Source organism: Salvelinus namaycush, chromosome 29 (genome assembly GCF_016432855.1).
Source record: "Salvelinus namaycush isolate Seneca chromosome 29, SaNama_1.0, whole genome shotgun sequence".
Classification (NCBI taxonomy): Eukaryota; Metazoa; Chordata; class Actinopteri; order Salmoniformes; family Salmonidae; genus Salvelinus; species Salvelinus namaycush.
This window is the reverse complement of record NC_052335.1, coordinates 27,987,358-28,009,364: the sequence shown is the minus strand read 5'-3', so window position 1 is coordinate 28,009,364 and position 22,007 is coordinate 27,987,358. Positions and strand designations below refer to the sequence as shown.

The 22,007-nt window shown below is 42.7% G+C and overlaps 1 protein-coding gene across 1 annotated transcript in view; it reads left to right on the top strand.

Annotated features, from left to right (window-relative positions):
* LOC120024290 (arf-GAP with SH3 domain, ANK repeat and PH domain-containing protein 2-like) overlaps positions 1-22,007 on the top strand; it is a 48,764-nt gene that overhangs the window by 872 nt on the left and 25,885 nt on the right. The window contains exons 3-4 of the mRNA XM_038968493.1: positions 9,044-9,116; positions 12,166-12,311. Of these exons, the coding sequence (XP_038824421.1) occupies positions 9,044-9,116; positions 12,166-12,311 (219 nt within the window). The remainder of the gene's footprint in view (positions 1-9,043; positions 9,117-12,165; positions 12,312-22,007) is intronic.

The following is a 22,007-nucleotide window of genomic DNA, read 5'->3' as shown; positions in this document are numbered from 1 at the left end:
ATTATTGTAGGCTACAAAGGTCTCTGACTCGTAAAAAAAAAACAGCCTTACGCCATTGTGAGGAAGCTATCTTATCTGTTTGCCTACAGGGCAGTTTCACTTTGAAAACTGTGTGGACACTTCCACATGTTAAAGCGGCTTGAGCCCTTTACAAACATTGAGTAGTACCACACCTTTAATGCCCAGTGGAACCCTCACACATCCATATCCATTGAATTGGCTTTCCTTACTAGGTCCCAAATGGCATCCATATGGCTGGACTATTTGGGACATAACCCTTGTGTTGTTGGCATAAGGCCTACTGTCATGCACAGTAGATAACAATGGGTGTTTCTATGGCATTCCTGGCATCTGTTGGCATTCAGATCTGCTCCTGATTGTTCTCTGGAGATGTGCTGTTGCCCTAGGCCAGGCTTGTAATAGGCTGGTAATAAGGAAGTGATCTCTATGCCCCAGGTCAGGCAGGTAATAGGCTGGTAATAAGGAAGTGGTCTCTCTATGCCACCGATACACTACTGGCCTTACGGTAGGCTGTATGAATCACTGGATTGTTGTCACAGTTTAAGGCCTATTCAGATTACGGTATACTGTGTTTGCACAATGGAGGAAGACACACACACACACACACTGCCATATGAGAGGATCTGCTGCTGTGTGTACAGTGTTGCAGAATATACCACATGAGGAGAGGTGACTAGAGAACACTTGTGTTAGAGTTACATTTAGTGGAATCTCTCAAAACAAGGAAGTGTTGTATTGCATTGGCTTTCTCTGTTTCACAACTGAAGTCAAACAGCTTTTTCCCCTCCCCCCATTTGATTTCACAGTTAATAGTGAACACACAGTGTATATCAAGTTGGACAGAAACACACATACATGCACATATGCTTCACTCATGTTGACCAAGTCAAATTTTATTGGTCACATATACGTGTTTTGCAGATGTTATTGTGGATGTAGCGAAATGCTTGTGTTTCTAGCTCCGACAGTGCAGTAATATCTAACAAGTAATATCTAACAATTTCACAACATATACCCAATACACACAAATCTAAGTAGGAATGAATTAAGACTATATACCTATGGACGAGCGATGTCAGAGCGGAACGGACTAAGATACTGTAGAATAGTATAGAATACAGTATATACATATGAGATGAGTAATGCCAGATATGTAAACATTAAGTGAATGAGATACTGTAGAATAGTATATAAAACAGTATATACATATGAGATGAGTAATGCCAGATATGTAAACATTATTAAGTGAATGAGTAGAATGGGGCGGCAGGTAGCCTAGTGGTTAGAGCGTTGGACTGGTAACCGAAAGGTTGCAAGATCGAATCCCTGAGCTGGCAAGGTAAACATCTGTCATTCTGCCCCTGAACAAGGCAGTTAACCCACTATTCCTAGGCTGTCATTGAAAATAAGAATTTGTTCTTAACTGACTTGCCTAGTTAAATAGAGGTAAAATACATTTAAACATTTTTTTTTAAAGAATAGTATAGAAAACAGTATATATGAGATGAGTAATGCCAAATATGTAAATGTTATTAAGTGACTAAGTCTCACGTTCTGACCTTTATTTTCCTTTGTTTTGTCTTTAGTTAGTTTGGTCAGGGCGTGAGTTGGGGTGGGCAGTCTATGTTAGGTGTTTCTATGTTTAGGTTTGTCAATTGACCTGATATGGTTCTCAATCAGAGACAGATGTTTTGCATTGTCTCTGATTGGGAACCATATTTAGGTTGCCTGTTTTCACTGTTGGTTTGTGGGTGTTTGTTTCCTGTGTCTGTGTTCATGCCACACGGGACTGTTTTCGGGTTAGGTTACTTTGTTATTTTGTATTTTTTGTCGTGTTCAGTGGATTATATTAAAACACGGACACTTATCACTCTTGGTCCGATCCCTGCTACACCTCCTCTTCAGACGAAGAGGAGGAAATCAGCCGTTACACTAAGAGACCGTAGAACAGTATATGCAGTTGAATCTCGAGAGTTTACATACACCATAGCCAAATACATTTAAACTCCGTTTTTCACAATTCCTGACGTTTAATCCAAGTAAAAATTCCCTGTCTTAGGTCAGTTAGGATCACCACTTTATTTTAAGAATGTGAAATGTCAGAATAATAGTAGCGATAATGATTTATTTCAGCTTTTATTTCTTTCATCACATTCCCAGTGGGTCAGAAGTTTACATACAGTATTTGGTAGCATTGCCTTTAAATTGTTTAACTTGGGTCAAACGTTTCGGGTAGCCTTCCACAAGCTTCCAACAATAAGTTGGGTGAATTTCAGCCCATTCCTCCTGACAGAGTTGGTGTAACTGAGTCAGGTTTGTAGGCCTCCTTGCTCGCACACGCTTTTTCAGTTCTACCCACAAATGTTCTATAGGATTGAGGTCAGGGCTGTGTGATGGCCACTCCAATACCTTGACTTTGTTGTCCTTAAGCCATTTTGCCACAACTTTGTAAGTATGCTTGAGGTCATTGTCCATTTGGAAGACCCATTTGCGACCAAGCTTTAACTTCCTGACTGATGTTGCTTCAATATATCCACATCATTTTCCTGCCTCATGATGCCATCTATTTTGTGAAGTGCACAAGTTCCTCCTGCAGCAAAGCACCCCCACAACATGATGCTGCCACCCCTGTGCTTCACGGTTGGGATGGTGTTCTTTGGCTTGCCTGCCTCCCCTTTTTCCACCAAACATAACAATGGTCATTATGGCCAAACAGTTCTATTTTTGTTTCATCACACCAGAGGACATTTCTCCAAAAAGTACGATCTTTGTCCCCATGTGCAGTTGCAAACCTTAGTCTGGCTTTTTTATGGCGGTTTTGGAGCAGTGGCTTCCTTGCTGAGCGGTCGATATAGGACTCGTTTTACTGTGGATATAGATACTTTGTATCTGTTTCCTCCAGCATCTTCACAAGGTCCTTTGCTGTTGTTCTGGAATTGATTTGCACTTTTCGCACCAAAGTACGTTCATCTCTAGGATACAGAACGCATCTCCTTCCTGAGCGGTATGACGGCTGTGTGGTCCCATGGTGTTTATACTTGCGTACTATTGTTTGTACAGATGAACGTGGTACCTTCAGGCATTTGGAAATTGCTGCCAAGGATGAACCAGACACATTTTTTTCTGAGGACTTGGCTGATTTCTTTAGATTTTCCCATGATGTCAAGCAAAGAGGCACTGAGTTTGAAGGTAGGCCTTGAAATACATCCACAGGTACACCTCCAATTGACTCTAATAATGTCAATTAGCCCATCAGAAGCTTCAAAAGCCATGACATTATTTTCTGGAATTGTCTAAGCTGTTTAAAGGCACAGTCAACTTAGTGTATGTTAACTTCTGACCCACTGGAATTGTGATACAGTGAATTATAAGGGAAATAATCTGTCTGTAAACAATTGTTGGAAAAATGACTTGTGTCATGCACAAAGTAGATGTCCTAACCGACTTGTCAAGTCTATTGTTTGTTAACAAGAAATTTGTGGAGTGGTCAAAAAATGAGTTTTAATGACTCCAACCTAAGTGTATGTAAACTTCCAACTTCAATTATACGTATGAGATGTGTAATGCCAGATAGAACAACACTAATGTTGAGAACAGACAGCAGACAGGCAGCTGTAATGGCGGTTTTTACATCAGGTCGACTGACAGGCAGCTGTAATGGCGGTTTTTACATCAGGTCGACTGACAGGCAGCACTCTCCTTCCCAGTTCCTCTTATCTGCCTGACAGTGCCTGAGCAGCGTACTGTGGACTGGAGTGTCTTGCTGTTTCCTTGCCTGTGTTGCTTGGTGGATAGCTCTTGTCCAGGAAGCCTCAGTGTCAGCAAGCTGCACGTAATGCCCTGGACCAGAGCTATGTGGTGGGGAACACTACCATATAGTCTCGGAGGAGGATCGTTCTCCAGTCTAGCTCAGAACAAAGCTCTAGCTTGGTAGATCACTGCTGTATCCTGGGAGAGTCCCTGGGGCTTGGGCTGGGCTGATGCACTCCTGTCCTAGCATGCTTTCCCCTTCTTTTCCTCCTCTTCTCTCTCACAGACTGCCCAGCCTGTCCCAGCTTGTCTGCTCCCATGCCTTCCTCCCACTGGGCACACACTGGTTGAATCAACGTTGTTTCTACATAATTTTTATGAAATTACGTTGAACCAACGTGGAATAGACGTTGAATTGATGTCTGTGCCCACTGGTCTCCCTGGGCTGGGTGAGTGTTCACTGGTCTCCCTGGGCTGGGTGAGTGTTCACTGGTCTCCCTGGGCTGGGTGAGTGTCTGCTGGTCTCCCTGGGCTGGGTGAGTGTCTGCTGGGCTCACTGGGCTGGCTGAGTGTCCACTGGTCTCCCTGGGCTGGGTGAGTGTTCACTGGTCTCCCTGGGCTGGGTGAGTGTCTGCTGGTCTCCCTGGGCTGGGTGAGTGTCTGCTGGGCTCACTGGGCTGGCTGAGTGTCCACTGGTCTCCCTGGGCTGGGTGAGTGTCTGCTGGGCTCACTGGGCTGGCTGAGTGTCCACTGGTCTCCCTGGGCTGGGTGAGTGTCTGCTGGGCTCCCTGGGCTGGGTGAGTGTCCACTGGTCTCCCTGGGCTGGGTGAGTGTCCGCTGGGCTCCCTGGGCTGGGTGTTTCCACTGGGCTCCCTGGGCTGGCTGAGTGTCCGGTGGACGGACAATGTGGAGTAAAACAAAACCATTTGGTTTGGGTATGCATGATAGTGTGAAAAGGGTGTAAGAGAATGACTGACACATCAACCAAGGACACAGCATTGTCATCTGCTCAACCAAGAAAGTTAGTAATTACTGTAGATATAAATTCACACGAGAGTGGCAAAATATGTCAGTTGAATGAGTTCATCTACTCATCTAATGTATTTCTCTACTTTTTTTTAGTAGGCCATTACAGGACCACACCATCTGATCTCCACTGTTCTTTTAGTAGGCCATTACAGGACCACACCACCTGATCTCCACTGTTCTTTTAGTAGGCCATTACAGGACCACACCACCTGATCTCCACTGTTCTTTTAGTAGGCCATTACAGGACCACACCACCTGATCTCCACTGTTCTTTTAGTAGGCCATTACAGGACCACACCACCTGATCTCCACTGTTCTTTTAGTAGGCCATTACAGGACCACACCATCTGATCTCCACTGTTCTTTTAGTAGACCATTACAGGACCACACCATCTGATCTCCACTGTTCTTTTAGTAGACCATTACAGGACCACACCATCTGATCTCCACTGTTCTTTTAGTAGGCCATTACAGGACCACACCACCTGATCTCCACTGTTCTTTTAGTAGGCCATTACAGGACCACACCACCTGATCTCCACTGTTCTTTTAGTAGACCATTACAGGACCACACCATCTGATCTCCACTGTTCTTTTAGTAGGCCATTACAGGACCACACCATCTGATCTCCACTGTTCTTTTAGTAGGACATTACAGGACCACACCACCTGATCTCCACTGTTCTTTTAGTAGACCATTACAGGACCACACCATCTGATCTCCACTGTTCTTTTAGTAGGCCATTACAGGACCACACCACCTGATCTCCACTGTTCTTTTAGTAGACCATTACAGGACCACACCACCTGATCTCCACTGTTCTTTTAGTAGGCCATTACATGACCACACCACCTGATCTCCACTGTTCTTTTAGTAGACCATTACAGGACCACACCATCTGATCTCCACTGTTCTTTTAGTAGGCCATTACAGGACCACACCATCTGATCTCCACTGTTCTTTTAGTAGGCCATTACAGGACCACACCACCTGATCTCCACTGTTCTTTTAGTAGGCCATTACAGGACCACAACATCTGATCCCCATCGTCCCCAAGTGTGGTTTTCCCACTAACCATTTCCTTGTTTTTACAGCCTCTCTGGTTTCTGAGCTTCATATCAGAGACTGTATCTTGGCAGTGCACTACTTTTAACCAGAGCCCTATGGGAATGTGTTGCCATTTTGGACGCACAGAGAGTGGCTGCCTAGCACTATAGCATTATGGTTGTGCAGGCAGACCGTGGGCTTGGCTGGCATGTTGCCATGTCTGTCTTGTTACTGTGTAAACAGTAGGGCTGGGCTCAGGACTGCATGGCCATTCTCTCATTCACTGATCTAATCTCAGGGGAATTCGTACACACAGTGACTAAGGACTGGGCTGTGAACAGAGTGAGTGAGTGAGTGAGTGAGTGAGTGAGTGAGTGAGTGAGTGAGTGAGTGAGTGAGTGAGTGAGTGAGTGAGTGAGTGAGTGAGTGAGTGAGTGAGTGAGTGAGTGAGTGAGTGAGTTAGCGAGTGAGTGAGTTAGCGAGTGAGTGAGTTAGCGAGCGTGCGAGCGAGCCCCTAACCAACAATGCTTTAAGAAGTTAAGAAGAAAAATGTGTTAAGTAAAAAATAGATTCGTAGAAAAATAGAAAATGAAAGTAACAAATAATTAAACAAGTAACAAATAGTTAAACATGATGTACCTTATATATGTGTCTCTGTGTGTTCTCTCTCCCTACAGGCTCTAGATGTACCTCATAGATGTGTATCTGTGTGTTCTCTCTCCCTACAGGCTCTAGATGTACCTCATAGATGTGTCTCTGTGTGTTCTCTCTCCCTACAGGCTCTAGATGTACCTCATAGATGTGTCTATCTGTGTTCTCTCTCCCTACAGGCTCTAGATGTACCTCATAGATGTGTCTCTGTGTGTTCTCTCTCCCTACAGGCTCTAGATGTACCTCATAGATGTGTCTCTCTGTGTTCTCTCTCCCTACAGGCTCTATATATACCTCATAGATGTGTCTCTGTGTGTTCTCTCTCCCTACAGGCTCTAGATGTACCTCATAGATGTGTATCTGTGTGTTCTCTCTCCCTACAGGCTCTAGATGTACCTCATAGATGTGTCTCTCTGTGTTCTCTCTCCCTACAGGCTCTAGATGTACCTCATAGATGTGTATCTGTGTGTTCTCTCTCCCTACAGGCTCGAAATGTACCTCATAGATGTGTCACTGTGTGTTCTCTCTCCCTACAGGCTCTAGATATACCTCATAGATGTGTCTCTGTGTGTTCTCTCTCCCTACAGGCTCTAGATATACAGTACCAGTCAGTTTGTACAGTACCAGTTTTTCTATTTTCTACATTGTAGAATATTAGTGAATAACACAATAATGTAGTAACCAAAAAAGTGTTAAACAAATCAAAATATATTTTATATTTGAGATTCTTTTAAATAGCCACCCTTTGCCTTGATGACAGCTTTGCACACTCTTGGCATTCTCTCAACCAGCTTCATGAGGAATGCTTATCCAATAGTCTTGAAGGAGTTCCCACATATGCTGAGCACTTGTTGGCTGCTTTTCCTTCACTCTGCGGTCCAACACATCCCAAACCATCTCAATTGGGTTGAGGTCGGGTGATTGTGGAGGCCAGGTCATCTGATGCAGCATTCCATCACTCTCCTTCTTGGTCAAATAGCCCTTAAACAGCCTGGAGGATCCACACATGCAGAGATCATCCATTCACTTACTCTGCATCTCACAAAGATACGGCAGTTGGAACCACAAATCTCAAATTTGGACTCATCAGGCCAAAGGATAGATTTCCACCGGTCTAATGTCCATTAATCGTGTTTCTTCGTCCAAGCAAGTCTCCTTCTTATTGGTGTCCTTTAGTAGTTGTTTCTTTGCAGCAATTTGACCATGAAGGCCTGATTCACACAGTCTCCTCTGAACAGTTGATGTTTAGATGTGTCTGGTACTTGAACTCTGTGAAGTATTTATTTGGGCTGCAATCTGAGGTGCAATAAACTCTAATGAACTTATCCTCTGCAGCAGAGGTAACTCTGGGTCTTCATTTTCTGTGGCGGTCCTTATGAGAGCCAGTTTCAACATAGCGCTTGATGTTTTTTACAACTGCACTTGAAAAAACTTTCAAAGTTCTTGAAATGTTCTGAATTGACTGACCTTCATGTCTTAAACTAATGATAGACTGTCGTTTCTCTTTGCTTGTTTGAGCTGTTCTTTCCATAATATGGACTTGGTCTTTTACCAAATAGGCTATCTTCTGTATACCACGCCTACCTTGTCACAACACAACTGATTGGCTCAAACGCATTAAAAAGGAATGAAATTCCACAAATTAACTTTTAACAAGGTATACCTTTTCATTGAAATGCATTCCAGGTGACTACCTCATGAAGCTGGTTGAGAGAATGCCAAGAGTGTGCAAACCTGTCATCAAGGCAAAGGGTGGCTACTTTGAAGAATCTCAAATATAAAATCTATTTTGATTTGTTTAACACTTTTTTTGGTTAATACATGATTCCATATGTGTTATTTCATAGTTATGATGTCTTCACTATTATTCTGCAATGTAGAAAATAGTAAAATAAAGAAAAACCCTGGAATGAGTAGGCGTGTCCAAACTTTTGACTGGTACTGTACCTATTAGATGTGTCTGTGTGTTCTCTCTCCCTACAGGCTCTAGATGTACCTCATAGATGTGTCTATCTGTGTTCTCTCTCCCTACAGGCTCTAGATGTACCTCATAGATGTGTCTCTGTGTGTTCTGTCTCCCTACAGGCTCTAAATGTACCTCATAGATGTGTCTCTGTGTGTTCTCTCTCCCTACAGGCTCTAGATGTACCTCATAGATGTGTCTCTGTGTGTTCTGTCTCCCTACAGGCTCTAGATGTACCTCATAGATGTGTCTCTGTGTGTTCTCTCTCCCTACAGGCTCTAGATGTACCTCATAGATGTGTCTATCTGTGTTCTCTCTCCCTACAGGCTCTAGATGTACCTCATAGATGGGTCTCTCTGTGTTCTCTCTCCCTACAGGCTCTAGATGTACCTCATAGATGGGTCTCTCTGTGTTCTCTCTCCCTACAGGCTCTAGATGTACCTCATAGATGTGTCTCTGTGTGTTCTCTCTCCCTACAGGCTCTAGATGTACCTCATAGATGTGTCTCTGTGTGTTCTCTCTCCCTACAGGCTCTAGATGTACCTCATAGATGTATCTCTCTGTGTTCTCTCTCCCTACAGGCTCTAGATGTAGACAGAGGAGTACTTCACAAGATCAAGAAGTCTGTCAAGGCCATAAACATCTCTGGCCTGGGTGAGTACAAAGCAGTATAGAACAGTACAGTACACTACTACACAGTACAGTACACTACTACATAGTACAATACAGTACACTACAACACAGTACATTACAGTGCAACACAGTACATTACAGTGCAACACAGTACAGTACAACACAGTACATTACAGTACACCACAGTACAGTACAACACGGTACATTACAGGACACCACAGTACATTACAGTACATTACAACACAGTACAGTACATTACAGTACAGCACAGTACATTACAGTACAGTACAACACAGTCCAGTACATTACGGTACAGTACACCACAGTATAGTACACTACCCTACAGTATAGTACACTTCAACACTGTATAGTACACTACAACACAGTACAGTATACCACAGTACATTAGAGTACAACACAATACAGTACAACATAGTTCAGTACAGTATACTACAACACAATACAGTACACCACAGTACATTACAGTAATTACAGTTCAGTACATTACAGTACACCATATTACATTACAGTACATTACAGTAATTACAGCACAGTACATTACCTAACAACACAGTGCAGTACAGTACAGTACATTACAATACAACACGGTACATTACAGTACACCACAGTACATTACAGTACATTACAGCACAGTACATTACATAACAACACCGTACAGTGCAGTACAGTACAGTACAACACAGTACATTACAGTACAACACAGTACATTACAGTACAACACAGTACATTACAGTACAGTACATTACAGTACAACACGGTACATTACAGGACACCACACCACAGTACATTACAGTACAGTACATTACAGTACAGCACAGTACATTACAGTACTGTCCAACACGGTACAGTACAGTACAACACAGTACATTATAGTACAGCACAGTACATTACAACACAGTACAGTACATTACGGTACAGTGTAGTACAGTACAACAGTACAGTACACTACAACACAGTACATTACACTACAACACAGTACGTTACAGTACAGTGCAGCACATTACAGTACAGTACATTACGGTACAACACAATACAGTACACTACAACACAGTACATTACAGTACAACCCAGTGCATTACAGTACAGTACATTACAGTACAGCACAATACAGTGCAGTACATTACAGGACAGTACATTAGTGAGTGAGTCAGTCCTGGTGTACAGTTTCCATATATCCATAATGTATATAGCATCTATATCACATTCACTACACCCACTAACCTCTGTACTCCAGTTGTGCAGCATGTTGGTATCCCTCAATATACTTCACAATAATATTAGTGTGTCTGACTCATTAGTGTATTTTCTCCACACAGTCGAGAGAGAGAAGTATAGTTTATAGCACCTCAACACATTCCTCCCATTCCACACACCTGTCCCAGCAGGCCTAAGGAGCAGAGGTCCCTCCTACAATACGCTATATTAAACGTCCCTACTCAGTTAAACCCAGGCCCTTTTCTTCCATGACTGTCCCTCTCCACCCAGCACACAGACCTTCCAGTGTAATCCCAGGGTCATAATCCTGGATCAGGGGCTGATAATCACAGCTTTAACCCAGTTGGATCTGCACATGCTGGAAATACCTTAAAGCTAGAATCCGTCATTGAAACAATAACAAGGTGTTTTCCCCTCCCCTGTTTCGCTAAAAAGCAGTCTCAAATTGAGACAGAGCTATGGATGCAATAACTGACCATCCATTATATTAAATGTATAGTTTTAACAATGTTATGACGCTATAAAGTGTTTGTTTACATTTACTTTGTTTACAAACGTTGGGGTAAAACAAGCTTCTATTTTGGGTTCTCATGGAGTGTGACAGTTGAACTAAGATCATCAGGCATTTATAAGTTATATTCTTCAACAATCAATGGATGTATATATCATTTATAAGTCCAAAAATGGATGTAGCAACTAAGGATTCTAGCTTTAACGCCACGTTGCTTTTGTTTGGAGCTGCTGTGTAAACTAAGCTCTGAGTCTTTAAACACACTTTACAGGCCCAACATGCTCGTCACTGTTATGAAAGGCTGTGTAAGAATGGCATCGTTAGTCTGGTCCCAGATCTGTTTGTGCTGGTCTTGAGTTGACAACTCCTATAGCTATTGAGTTGGCAAGGCAGCAGTTAGGTGTTTTTACTTAGGATTTATGTAATGTATTTATGGCAACTAAACGTGTTGAGAGTGGTGGGAAGTCAGTCAGGAAAGTAGTAGAATGATTTTCATCCTGTTTCTGGGACATACACTCTGTTCTAATGAAGCTCCTGCATGCTCCTGCATTGTCCTGCATGGTCCTGCATGGTCCTGCATGGTCCTGCATTGTCCTGCATGCTCCTGCATTGTCCTGCATGCTCCTGCATTGTCCTGCATGCTCCTGCATGCTCCTGCATGGTCCGGCATTGTCCTGCATGGTCCTGCATGCTCCTGCATGCTCCTGCATGGTCCGGCATTGTCCTGCATGGTCCTGCATTGTCCTGCATGCTCCTGCATTGTCCTGCATGCTCCTGCATTGTCCTGCATGGTCCTGCATTGTCCTGCATGCTTCTGCATGGTCCTGCATGTGCTTCTACATCTGCATTGCTTGCTGTTTGGGGTTTTAGGCTGGGTTCCTGTATAGCACTTTGTGCTGCTAATGTAAAAAGGGCTTTATAAATACATTTGGATTGATTGATTGATTGAACACCACATCCAAGCCAGTTTCCTGTCTTACAGAGAGAATTCCTGACGCTCAGCACTCTATGAGACACTTTGTGTATGTCCCTGCGTGGATCAAGTTGTATTGAATTGAATGTATTCGCCTTCTCAAGTTAATCAGTGATCAGACCTAACATTTTAGGTCAGGTCAATTTAGAAAAGACAGTATCACAGAGATATGAAATGTCCACTAACAAGTCTCACTAACTCTTTAGAATGGCATAGAGGATCCTATTAAAATAAGAGTCTGTGTAAAGCCTCTGATTCATTTTTAATGATGTAAAGTGTGTTTGTGACCCATGAAAAATCCCCTTTACACAACTTCTGATTTGACTTGATTTGACGACTGTGTTTCTCAGCCCACGTTGACAATGAGGAGCAGTACATTCAGTCTATGGAGAAGTTCGGAGACAACTGTGTCTCTAGAGAGGATCCGGAGGTGGGCTCAGCCTTACTCAAGTTCGCCATCTTTACCAAAGAGCTCACAGCCCTCTTCAAGAACCTGGTGAGACCCCATCACACACATCACACATCACACATCACACACACACACACACACACACACACACACACACACACACACACACACACACACACACACACACACACACAGACACACACACACACACACATCACACACATCACACACACACACACACACACACACACACACACACACACACACACACACACACGCTAACCACTGGCACATACTGCATCTCGACCTCTCAAGCACATTCATTGTGACCCCTGTTTTTCTCTCTCTCTCACACCCATATTTTTATCTGCCCTTTCATTTGGCCTGTCGCTTAGGCCTACAACCAAGTGTGTACACCAAGTACACTTTAATGAAAGATACTGTATCTGCAGTATATCTACTGACTATATGACAGGCAGGACCTGCCTTTAAAGATATTTTGTGCAGGAAGTAGTTGGGTGCTCAGCTGCTAATTTCAAAGTGTGAAGTGTTATTGCTTCCTTCACACCGTGTTGTAGACTTGAGTGATGTGTGTCTTGTGGAGTGTTAAGGCTTTCTTAAACTCTGTCTTTCTGTACATCTCTCTGTCTCTACATCACTCTGTCTCTCTGTCTCTACATCACTCTGTCTCTCTGTCTCTACATCTCTCTGTCTCTACATCTCTCTGTCTCTACATCATTCAGTCTCTCTGTCTCTACATCACTCTGTCTCTCTGTCTCTACATCTCTCTGTCTCTACATCACTCTGTCTCTACATCTCTCTGTCTCTACATCACTCTGTTTCTCTGTCTCTACATCACTCTGTCTCTACATCACTCTGTCTCTACATCACTCTGTCTCTCTGTCTCTACATCTCTCTGTCTCTACATCACTCTGTCTCTCTGTCTCTACATCACTCTGTCTCTCTGTCTCTACATCACTCTGTCTCTACATCACTCTCTCTCTGTCTCTACATCTCTCTGTCGCTCTGTCTCTACATCACTCTGTCTCTACATCACTCTGTCTCTACATCACTCTGTCTCTACATCACTGTGTCTCTCTGTCTCTACATCACTCTGTCTCTCTGTCTCTACTTCACTCTGTCTCTACATCACTCTGTCTCTACATCACTCTGTCTCTACATCACTCTGTCTCTACATCACTCTGTCTCTACATCACTCTGTCTCTCTGTCTCTACATCACTCTGTCTCTACATCACTCGGTCTCTCTGTCTCTACATCACTCTGTCTCTCTGTCTCTACATCACTCTGTCTCTACATCACTCTGTCTCTACATCTCTCTGTCTCTCTGTCTCTACATTTCTCTGTCTCTCTGTCTCTACATCACTCTGTCTCTCTGTCTCTACATCACGCTGTCTCTGTCTCAACATCACTCTGTCTCTACATCACTCTGTCTCTACATCTCTCTGTCTCTCTGTCTCTACATCACTCTGTCTCTCTGTCTCTACATCACTATGTCTCTACATCACTCTGTCTCTACATCACTCTGTCTCTACATCTCTCTGTCTCTACATCACTCTGTCTCTACATTACTCTGTCTCTACATCACTCTGTCTCTCTGTCTCTACATCACTCTGTCTCTACATCACTCGGTCTCTCTGTCTCTACATCACTCTGTCTCTCTGTCTCTACATCACTCTGTCTCTACATCACTCTGTCTCTACATCACTCTGTCTCTACATCACTATGTCTCTACATCACTCTGTCTCTACATCACTCTGTCTCTACATCTCTCTGTCTCTACATCACTCTGTCTCTACATTACTCTGTCTCTACATCACTCTGTCTCTCTGTCTCTACATCACTCTGTCTCTACATCACTCGGTCTCTCTGTCTCTACATCACTCTGTCTCTCTGTCTCTACATCACTCTGTCTCTCTGTCTCTACATCACTCTGTCTCTACATCACTCTGTCTCTACATCTCTCTGTCTCTACATCTCTCTGTCTCTACATTTCTCTGTCTCTCTGTCTCTACATCACGCTGTCTCTGTCTCAACATCACTCTGTCTCTACATCACTCTGTCTCTACATCTCTCTGTCTCTCTGTCTCTACATCACTCTGTCTCTCTGTCTCTACATCACTATGTCTCTACATCACTCTGTCTCTACATCACTCTGTCTCTACATCTCTCTGTCTCTACATCTCTCTGTCTCTACATCTCTCTGTCTCTACATCACTCTGTCTCTCTATCTCTCTGTCTCTACATCACTCTGTCTCTCTGTCTCTACATCACTCTGTCCCTCTGTCTCTACATCACTCTGTCTCTCTGTCTCTACATCACTCTGTCTCTACATCACTCTGTCTCTACATCTCTCTGTCTCTACATCACTATGTCTCTCTGTCTCTACATCACTCTGTCTCTACATCTCTCTGTCTCTACATCTCTCTGTCTCTCTGTCTCTACATCTCTCTGTCTCTACATCACTCTGTCTCTACATCACTCTGTCTCTCTGTCTCTACATCTCTCTGTCTCTACATCACTCTGTCTCTCTGTCTCTACATCTCTCTGTCGCTCTGTCTCTACATCTCTCTGTCTCTACATCACTCTGTCTCTACATCACTCTGTCTCTCTGTCTCTACATCACTCTGTCTCTACATCACTCTGTCTCTCTGTCTCTACATCACTCTGTCTCTACATCACTCTGTCTCTACATAACTCTGTCTCTACATCTCTCTGTCTCTACATCACTCTGTCTCTCTATCTCTACATCACTCTGTCTCTCTGTCTCTACATCACTCTGTCTCTACATCACTCTGTCTCTCTGTCTCTACATCACTCTGTCTCTACATCACTCTGTCTCTCTGTCTCTACATCACTCTGTCTCTCTGTCTCTACTTCACTCTGTCTCTACATCTCTCTGTCTCTACATCTCTGTCTCTACATCTCTCTGTCTCTACATCACTCTGTCTCTCTGTCTCTACATCTCTCTGTCGCTCTGTCTCTACATCTCTCTGTCTCTACATCACTCTGTCTCTACATCACTCTGTCTCTCTGTCTCTACATCGCTCTGTCTCTCTGTCTCTACATCGCTCTGTCTCTCTGTCTCTACATCTCTCTGTCTCTACATCACTCTGTCTCTCTGTCTCGACATCACGCTGTCTCTCTGTCTCGACATCACGCTGTCTCTCTGTCTCTGCATCACTCTGTCTCTCTGTCTCTGCATCACTCTGTCTCTCTGTCTCTACATCACTCTGTCTCTACATCACTCTGTCTCTCTGTCTCTACATCACTCTGTCTCTCTGTCTCTACATCACTCTCTCTCTACATCACTCTGTCTCTCTGTCTCTACATCACTCTGTCTTTACATTGCTCTGTATCTCTGTCTCTACATCACTCTGTCTCTACATCACTGTCTGTCTGTCTCTACATCACTCTGTCTCTACATCACTCTATCTCTCTGTCTCTACATCACGCTGTCTCTCTGTCTCTACATCTCTCTCTCTCTCTACATCACTCTGTCTCTACATTACTCTGTCTCTACATCACTCTGTCTCTCTGTCTCTACATCACTCTGTCTCTACATCACTCGGTCTCTCTGTCTCTACATCACTCTGTCTCTCTGTCTCTACATCACTCTGTCTCTCTGTCTCTACATCACTCTGTCTCTACATCACTCTGTCTCTACATCTCTCTGTCTCTACATCTCTCTGTCTCTCTGTCTCTACATTTCTCTGTCTCTCTGTCTCTACATCACTCTGTCTCTCTGTCTCTACATCACGCTGTCTCTGTCTCAACATCACTCTGTCTCTACATCACTCTGTCTCTACATCTCTCTGTCTCTCTGTCTCTACATCACTATGTCTCTACATCACTCTGTCTCTACATCACTCTGTCTCTACATCTCTCTGTCTCTACATCACTCTGTCTCTCTATCTCTCTGTCTCTACATCACTCTGTCTCTCTGTCTCTACATCACTCTGTCTCTACATCACTCTGTCCCTCTGTCTCTACATCACTCTGTCTCTCTGTCTCTACATCACTCTGTCTCTACATCACTCTGTCTCTACATCTCTCTGTCTCTACATCACTATGTCTCTCTGTCTCTACATCACTCTGTCTCTACATCTCTCTGTCTCTACATCTCTCTGTCTCTCTGTCTCTACATCTCTCTGTCTCTACATCACTCTGGCTCTACATCACTCTGTCTCTCTGTCTCTACATCTCTCTGTCTCTACATCACTCTGTCTCTCTGTCTCTACATCTCTCTGTCGCTCTGTCTCTACATCTCTCTGTCTCTACATCACTCTGTCTCTACATCACTCTGTCTCTCTGTCTCTACATCACTCTGTCTCTACATCACTCTGTCTCTCTGTCTCTACATCACTCTGTCTCTACATCACTCTGTCTCTACATCACTCTGTCTCTACATAACTCTGTCTCTACATCTCTCTGTCTCTACATCACTCTGTCTCTCTATCTCTACATCACTCTGTCTCTCTGTCTCTACATCACTCTGTCTCTACATCACTCTGTCTCTCTGTCTCTACATCACTCTGTCTCTACATCACTCTGTCTCTCTGTCTCTACATCACTCTGTCTCTCTGTCTCTACTTCACTCTGTCTCTACATCTCTCTGTCTCTACATCTCTGTCTCTACATCTCTCTGTCTCTACATCACTCTGTCTCTCTGTCTCTACATCTCTCTGTCGCTCTGTCTCTACATCTCTCTGTCTCTACATCACTCTGTCTCTACATCACTCTGTCTCTCTGTCTCTACATCGCTCTGTCTCTCTGTCTCTACATCTCTCTGTCTCTACATCACTCTGTCTCTCTGTCTCGACATCACGCTGTCTCTCTGTCTCGACATCACGCTGTCTCTCTGTCTCTGCATCACTCTGTCTCTACATCACTCTGTCTCTCTGTCTCTACATCACTCTGTCTCTCTGTCTCTACATCACTCTCTCTCTACATCACTCTGTCTCTCTGTCTCTACATCACTCTGTCTTTACATTGCTCTGTATCTCTGTCTCTACATCACTCTGTCTCTACATCACTGTCTGTCTGTCTCTACATCACTCTGTCTCTACATCACTCTATCTCTCTGTCTCTACATCACGCTGTCTCTCTGTCTCTACATCTCTCTCTCTCTCTACATCACTCTGTCTCTCTGTCTCTACATTACTCTGTCTCTACATCACTCTGTCACTCTGTCTCTCTGTCTCTATATCACTCTGTCTCTACATCATTCTCTCTCTACATCACTCTGTCTCTCTGTCTCTACATCACTCTGTCTCTCTGTCTCTACATCACTCTGTCTCTACATCACTCTGTCTCTACATCACTCTGTCATTCTGTATCTCTGTCTCTAGATCACTCTGTCTCTACATCACTCTGTCTCTCTGTCTCTACATCACTCTGTCTCTCTGTCTCTACATCACTCTGTCTCTCTGTCTCTACATCACTCTGTCTCTACATCACTCTCTCTCTACATCACTCTGTCTCTCTGTCTCTACATCACTCTGTCACTCTGTCTTTACATCCTCTGTCTCTCTACCTGTCTGTCTCTACATCACTCTGTATCAATTTCAATTCAATTCAATTGACTTTATTGACATGGCAAGTTCATTATTACTTACATTGTCAAAGTATACATATCGAAAAATAAAAATCAAATATATATGTATATATATATAAAATATATATATATTTATATATAAATAAATGGTGGGACCAACAGTAATAATAATAGTAGTAGTGGACATGGGATTACCATTAACAACAACTACAACAACAATATTAATCAGAACAACAATACATTAAATCAATGGTAGTAGACCAGTGTCAATATGACTTGAGAAGACATATGACCTGGTATGAAAGACAAAACAAAACTAAGCTAAATGGGAAATATTATCAACATTACTTTGCATTTTTCACTGGCTGTCCCTCAGGTTGTGGCATGAGGACACATATTTGGCTGCCAAAACTGCACATTTTGGCTTTTCACCCAATAAATATTTGATTTTTTCTTCATCTTTTATAGTTTCAAATTCTTTGTATTGAGTTATAATTTTGGGAAATAAATATGCTCTTAGGTCTGAGTATTTGTCACAGTGTAGTAGGAAATGCACCTCTGTCTCTACCTCTCCCCTGGAGCAGAGTGAGCACAGCCTGTCCTCTCTGGGCAGCCAGGTTTGTCTGTGACGACCGGTCTCTATAGCCAGACTGTGCTCACTGAGTCTGTACCTAGTCAATGTTTTCCTCAGTTTTCTATCAGTCACAGTGGTCAGATAGTCTGCCACCATGTACTGTCTGTTTAGAGCCAAATAGCATTGAAGTTTACTTAGATTTTTTGTGGTGTCTTTCCAATAGGTTATATATTTTTCTTTTTGTTTTGTGATGATTTGGTTGGGCCAGATTTTCTGAGGGCTGTCCCGAGGCTCTATGGGGTTGGTTTGGGTTGGTGAACTGAGCCTCAGAACCAGCTGGCTGAGGGGACTCTTCTCTGGTTTCATCTCTTGACATTGTAGAGCTGTGTGATGGAATGTTTTAGGGTCACTTGTTTTTAGATGGTTGTAAAATTTGATGGCTCTTTTTTCTATTCGAATGAGGAGGGGGTATTGGCCCAATTCTGCCCTACATGCGTTATTTGGAGTTTTTCTTTGTACTTGCAATACAGTCTTGCAAAACTCTGCATGCAATATTTCAGTTGGATGTTTGTCCCATTTAGTAAATTCATTATTAGAGAGTGGACCCCATACTTCACTGCCATATAGAGCAATTGGTTCTATAACTGATTGAAAAATTGAGCCAGATTCTAATTGGAATTTCAATTTTGATGTTCCTTTTAATGGCATAGAATGCTCTTCTTGCTTTGTCTCTCAGCTCATTCACAGCCATGTGAAAGCTACTTGTGTTGCTGATATTTAGTCCTAGATATGTGTAGTTTTTGGTGTGTTCTAATAGAACTGTGTCCAAATAGAATTTATATTTGTCATCCTTATTTCCCGACCTTTTTTGGAATATCATTATATTTGTTTTTTTTAGGTTAACGGTCAGAGCCCAGGTCTGACAGAACCTGTGAAGACGATCTAGGTGCTGCTGTAACCCCTCTTTAGTGGGAGACAGCAGCACCAGGTCATCTGCGTACAGCAGACACTTGATTTCAGTGTTGTGTAGGGTGATACCAGGTGCTGCCGATTCTTCTAATGTTTTTGCCAATTCATTAATGTAGATGTTAAATAATGTTGGACTTATTGGGCAGCCCTGTTTCACTCCCCGCCCCTGAGAGAAGAAGTCTGTTTGCTTGTTGCCAATTTTAACCGCACATTTGTTTTTAGTGTACATTGATTTAATAAAATCATATGTTTTCCCTCCAATACCACTTTCTATTAGTTTATAAAAAAGACCTTCGTGCCAAATTGAATCAAATGCTTTCTTGAAATCAACAAAACACGAGTAGATTTTGCCTTTGTTTTGGTTAACTTGTTTATCAATTAGAGTGTGGAGGGTGTAAATGTGGTCTGTTGTACGATAATTTTTTAGAAATCCAATCTGGCTTCTGCTCAGGACGTTGTGTTCGTCAAGGAAATGATGTAGTCTGCTATTTATAATACTGCAGAGAATTTTCCCCAAGTTGCTGTTAACGCAAATTCCTCTGTAATTATTTGGGTCAAATTTGTCTCCATTTTTATAGATTGGTGTGATCAATCCCTGGTTCCAAATATCGGGGAAAATACCTGCAGTGAGGATAATGTTGAAGAGTTTGAGTATAGCCAATTTGAATTTGTGGTCTGTATATTTGATCATTTCATTTAAAATACCATCAGCACCACAGGCCTTTTTGGGTTGGAGATTGCATAGTTTTTCCAATAATTCTTCTTCTGTAATTGGGGTATCCACAGGATTCTGATAGTCTTTGACTGCTAATTCAAGGATTTGTAATTTTTCTTGAATATCTTTTTGTTCTGGGCTCTTTGTTATATTGCTGTAGAGGTTTGCAAAGTGATTTCTCCACATATCCCCATTTTGGAGAGCCAATTCCTCCTGATGAGGTTTAATTTATTCCAATTCTCCCAGAAGTGGTTTGATTCTATGGATTCCTCAATTCCAACCAGCTGATTTCTAATGTGCTGTTCCTTTTTTGTTCTTAGGGTGCGTTTGTATTGCTTCAGTTTTTCCCCATATTGAAGGCGTATATTTTTGTTGTCTGGTTCTCTGTGTTTTTGATTAGATATATTTCTCAATGACTTTCTTAGATTTTTGCAATCATTATCAAACCATTTTTCATTATCTGTTATTTTTGGTTTGCTCTTATGCTTCTTTAGATTAGCCAAGGAGGCTAATTTGTCAAATATAAAGTTTATGTTTCTAACGGCCAAATTTACACCTTCATTGCTGAAGGAGAATGTTAAGGCTAAAAAGTTGTCCAGGAGAGATTGTATTTTTTGGCTACTAATTGCTTTTTGGTAGATGTCTGTACTGTTTGCACTCCATCTATAGGCTTGTTTAGTACCATGTAATTTATTGGGCCGTGATGCTTCATGGTTGGGTTCTGCTCTTCTCAGATACACTGTGATTTTACTGTGGTCTGAGAGAGGTGTTAGTGGGCTGACTGTGAAGGCTCTGAGAGACTCTGGGTTTAGGTCGGTGAGGAAGTAGTCTACAGTGCTGCTGCCAAGGGATGAGCTGTAGGTGTACCTACCAAAAGAGTCTCCTCTTAGCCTGCCATTGACTATGTACAGACCCAGTGTTCGACAGAGATGCAGGAGCTGTACTCCGTTTTTGTTTTTCACTTTGTCATAGTTGTTTCTGTGGGGGTATGTGGGGAGGGAAAGGTTATTGCTTCCTGGTAGGTGTTTATCCCCATGACTGTTAATAGTGTCTTGTTCTTCTGCTATTCTAGCATTCAGGTCTCCACAGACCAGTACGTTGCCTTGGGCCTGAAAGTGACTAATTTCCCCCTCTAGAATGGAGAAGCTCTCTTCATTGAAGTAGGGTGACTCTGAGGGGGGAATGTATGTGGCACAGAGGAAGACATTTTTATCTGTCAAGATAGCCTCCTCGTTGATTTTTAACCAGATAAAGAATTCTCCTGTTTTGATCAATTCGATTGAATTAATTAGTTCAGATTTATACCATATTAACATTCCCCCTGAGTCTCTGCCCTGTTTGATTCCTTTTAATTTAGTGGATGGTATGATTATCTCCCTATAACCTAGTGGACAGCCAGTGGAAACATCACCTCTGCACCATGTTTCCTGTAGTACTACAATATCAACATCATCAATTTCTTTCAGGAAGTCTGGGTTTCTGCTCTTTAGCCCAAAAGCAGAGGACTTCAATCCTTGTATATTCCAACATGCAATGTAAAAAGACTTCATAACTTTTTTTTCTTTTTCTTTTCTTTACCTTTCAAAATGAGAAACATTCACAATCCAAGAAGAACCATTAAAACAGGATTTTTCAATTAAAGTAAAGTGTATCTCTCTCTACCTGTCTGTCTCTACATCCGTCTGTCTCTCTCTCTCTACCTGTCTGTCTCTACATCCCTCTGTCTCTCTACCTGTCTGTTTCTACATCCCTCTGTCTCTCTATCTGTCTGTCTCTACATCCCTCTGTCTCTCTACCTGTCCGTCTCTACATCCCTCTGTCTCTCTACCTGTCTGTCTCTCTACCTGTCTGTCTCTACCTGTCTGTCTCTACATCCCTCTGTCTCTCTACCTGTCTGTCTCTCTACCTGTGTGTCTCTACCTGTCTGTCTCTACATCCCTCTGTCTCTC